Source organism: Nicotiana tomentosiformis, chromosome 2 (genome assembly GCF_000390325.3).
Source record: "Nicotiana tomentosiformis chromosome 2, ASM39032v3, whole genome shotgun sequence".
Lineage (NCBI taxonomy): Eukaryota > Viridiplantae > Streptophyta > Magnoliopsida > Solanales > Solanaceae > Nicotiana > Nicotiana tomentosiformis.
Window position 1 is genome coordinate 26774932 of NC_090813.1, and position 3588 is coordinate 26778519.

General features: G+C 34.5%; 1 protein-coding gene across 1 annotated transcript; it reads right to left on the reverse strand.

Annotated features, from left to right (window-relative positions):
- Window positions 1-585: 585 nt before the first annotated feature.
- On the reverse strand, window positions 586-3588 carry LOC104098815 (cytochrome P450 76A2-like). Its single transcript, XM_009605645.3, has 2 exons — window positions 2427-3588; window positions 586-1409 (listed from the first exon to the last, which is right to left on the reverse strand). Exons 1-2 carry the CDS (start codon window positions 3339-3341, stop codon window positions 789-791), a joined length of 1536 nt encoding a protein of 511 aa, XP_009603940.1. The 5' UTR covers window positions 3342-3588; the 3' UTR covers window positions 586-788.

A 3588-nucleotide genomic window follows, 5' to 3' on the forward strand; every position in this document is an offset into this window, starting at 1 on the left:
CTTTAGACGCTTATGACTTATTTCTACCTGGTTTTGAGAGTTATAATTATGGATTTGCAGTTTTATAGTATTTATATATCGTGTGTTGAGATTGGAGTTCAGTTTATTATTCATTTATTATGCAAATTATTAGACTTACCTAGTCTTAGATACTAGGTGCCATCACGACATCATACGGTGGGAAATTGGGATCGTGACAAGTAGCAAACCCAAAAGGTGAAGAACTAGGGCTGGTAAAAAGGGATGAGGGTGAAGAACTAGGGCCGGTAAATAAGGATGAGATTTTAATTATATAATGGGTAAAGGGTGTATTTTACCGTTTGTATTGTACCGTTGAAATAGTTTTTGTCACCATATTTTTACTGTTCACGCGCTCAAAAGCAGTGATGTTCACGTTATTGCCACGTCAGGTCGGACGTGTTAAAATGGTGCAGTAAAGGTATAGTAGGTGCAGTAAAGGTATAGTAAAAGTGTTCCGGTGGAAAATGACTTAGTTGAGGTGTTTTAAGTGAAATTTCTGTGATAGTTGTGTCTGTCTATGTATTCTGCCGTGTAAATTCAAGGATATTTGTTATGTAGAACAAAAACAAACAATAACAATTAATATGTTTTATTTCCATATAAATTAAGGTATATTACATAAATTTTTACTATTCATGTTATTTCATTTAAGTCTGTCATCCATAATCGTTCTGTGGAACATAGATTGAAAAACTTTAGATACAAAAAAAAAAAAAAGGAAATTAAATGAGCACTCCTAACAGAGGGAGAAACACTAAAATGTAAAATCATAGAGTTTTGTTTTTTCTCTTTGGAATTGCTTTCAATGGCTTTAATTTTCTAACAGTCACTCCCATTCTGTCCTGTGTATCCAATACCTCATCAAGAAGAGAATTATCAATCTCCCAGTCAAATTCATGTAACAACGATCCCAACAGCAAATGCAACATTCTATGAGCAAGTGGAATTCCAGCACAAATCCTTCTCCCTGCACCAAACGGAATAAACTCAAAATTCTGACCCCTGTATTCAGTTTTCAAATCCAAGAACCTTTCTGGCTTGAAATCAAAAGGGTCTTTCCAACATTCGGGATCTCTTCCAATTGCCCAAACGTTCACGAAAACTTGTGTATCTTTTGGAATATTATACCCCAAAAATTCAGTTTCTTGAATTGCTTTTCTAGGAACTAAAAATGGAATTGGTGGGTGCAATCTTAAAGTTTCTTTTACGACAGCTTGTAAATACTTGAGATTATCGATGTTAGTTTCTTCGAATTTCTTGTTGGTATTTCCAAGAACCTCAGTTAGCTCGGCTTTAACTTTGTCCATTGCTTCTGGATTGCTTAACAACTCTGTCATTGCCCATTCTATACTGCTGCTTGTTGTCTCTGAACCAGCTAAAAATATTTCCTGTATTTAACCAATTAGTACAATCAGTAATGACTAGAAAACCTTTTTCAAAATTTTGCAATTCCTTTGTTGTCCGGTTATGGTTTTAGTTACGTTTCAGTTTAGGCTGCACAGTAATTTTTTTATTATAAAAACTGCTGGTCTCTATAAGTATAAGGCGAATCAAACTACATAAAAAATTGGGAATTTTACACGAATAATTGGCCACTTTTTATTTTTTCTAACCGATATACATAGATTATATACTGATTGTACATAAATATACATATATTATATATTCGTAGACTATTTTTAGTATAAGTGGTTGGGAAGATGGCTATTTAGGTTAACGCTTCTAAATTTTTTTACTCATCTGGATTCTGTTACCTCCTGCTCTGTTCCACGGTTGCCCTGTCATTTAACACTTTAAAGTTAAGACCCTAACGGGTCGTTTGGTATGATGGATAAACAAAAATTATTTTGGGATAAAAAATTAGTACCCCCTTATTCCCTATTTGGTGATTAATCCTAGAATAAGTTATTTTGGGATTAAAAATAGTATCAGATAGCTTATACTTGCCAGAGAATGAAATAGTAATCTCAATATAAGTTATCACAGGATAAAATAGTAAAATTGACAATTACAAGATTAATACAACATATCAAACAGTCAACAAAATATAATTTCAGGATAAAATCTCAATATAAATAATTTAAGCATAACTAATCTCAACATAACTTGTCTTCAATAAAGATTTTACGCATAACAAAAGGTAGGGATTCATTTATTAAGAATTCAAGTTATGTGCAGTTTATGAACATTTTTGCACCATTAAGGTAAGTTGACTTACAACGAGTAATTTTTCATTGCGAGCCTAATATAGTAATTTAAAAAGTAGAGCAATAGCCTCTTATAGGAGATAAAATTGGCAATAGTAGTGTAAAATTTTTTTTACCCAAAAAGTGTATACATAAGTTAAAAACGAGCTAGTATAAGAAAGAATATGAAAATGCTTGTAGTGTAAAATGCAAAATTACCAGAATAATCAAGATGAGTTCTTGATCTGATAGCTTTTCAGGTTCATCCTTGCCTTTGCCTTCATATTCCAGCAAAACTTCCAAAAAATCTTTCTTCTTCTCTCCCGTTCTTTCTAATTCTTCAAACCGTTCGTTTAAAAAACCCGAAACAATTTCAATTGTTTTCCCAAGTCCACGATCCATCTTCTTTCTCAAACCTTGAGGATCAATCCATCTCAGCCATGGAAATACATCTACAATATTCTGATGTCCAGAACATTCCATTAACTCAACCATAGCAGTAAAAAATTCAGACCCCTTTTCGGATTTTGGATCGACTAATTCCCGCGATAATAACAGATTTCCCAACATGTTAAACGAGGCAAGAAATATAAATTTAGCTACATGAATTCCACCAGACGAGTTAATTCTACCTTCATTATTTATCCATTCGGTCAAATCATCGATACATTTTCGTCGAATGTCAACTGTTTCATTGATCCGTTTGTTGACTAACATTTGAACGGTCATGATTCGTTTCATGATTCGCCAGTAAGTACCGTAGGGTGCTAAAGCTAGAGACCCTTTATGATATCCATGTGATTTCATCACCTCGGTTACTGACCTCTCCGCGAAAGCCACGTCATGGTTCTTGAAAAACTCTGCCGCGGCTTCCGCGGAGAGAATCACCATAGTATTAATAGAACCGAGCTTTAACCAAACCACTGAACCGTATTTTTGTTTTAGACTCATTAGTGTCTTGTGTGGCTCGTTGCCGAGTTCGAACATGTTGCCAAACACGGGCCACCCTTGTGGCCCGGGTGGCAGCAGCCGGCGATTTTTGTTTGATCTTCGCCGGTGGAAGTGCAGAAGTAATAATAATGGAATCAAGATACTAGTAATAGACCAAAAGACATAGTCCCAATTCCAGTCCATGAATTCAATTCAATAGGCTGATTGTTGACAAACTATGCTTTGCTTTCTCCTTTTGCACTCTTCTACTCTTTAAATACTAGTTCTGTTTCTAAACTCTTTTTCTTCTTTTTTTCCTTTTCTTTTCTTCGCTCATTTTATGAAGCCCTTGTATAGGTTGGGCGTTAAGACTTTAATAGTAGAATTAAAAAATTAGGATCAATTGCTGAGCAAAACTCTGACGCTATCTAAATTTAGCTACCCTACAAGT

Bases quoted from the DNA above. Each gene is read 5' to 3' on its own strand.
- LOC104098815 (XM_009605645.3), bottom strand. From the start codon at position 3,341: ATGGACTGGAATTGGGACTATGTCTTTTGGTCTATTACTAGTATCTTG. The intron at 1,410-2,426 runs GTAATTTTGCAT...GGTTAAATACAG, and splicing joins AACTCATCTTGATTATTCTG to GAAATATTTTTAGCTGGTTC.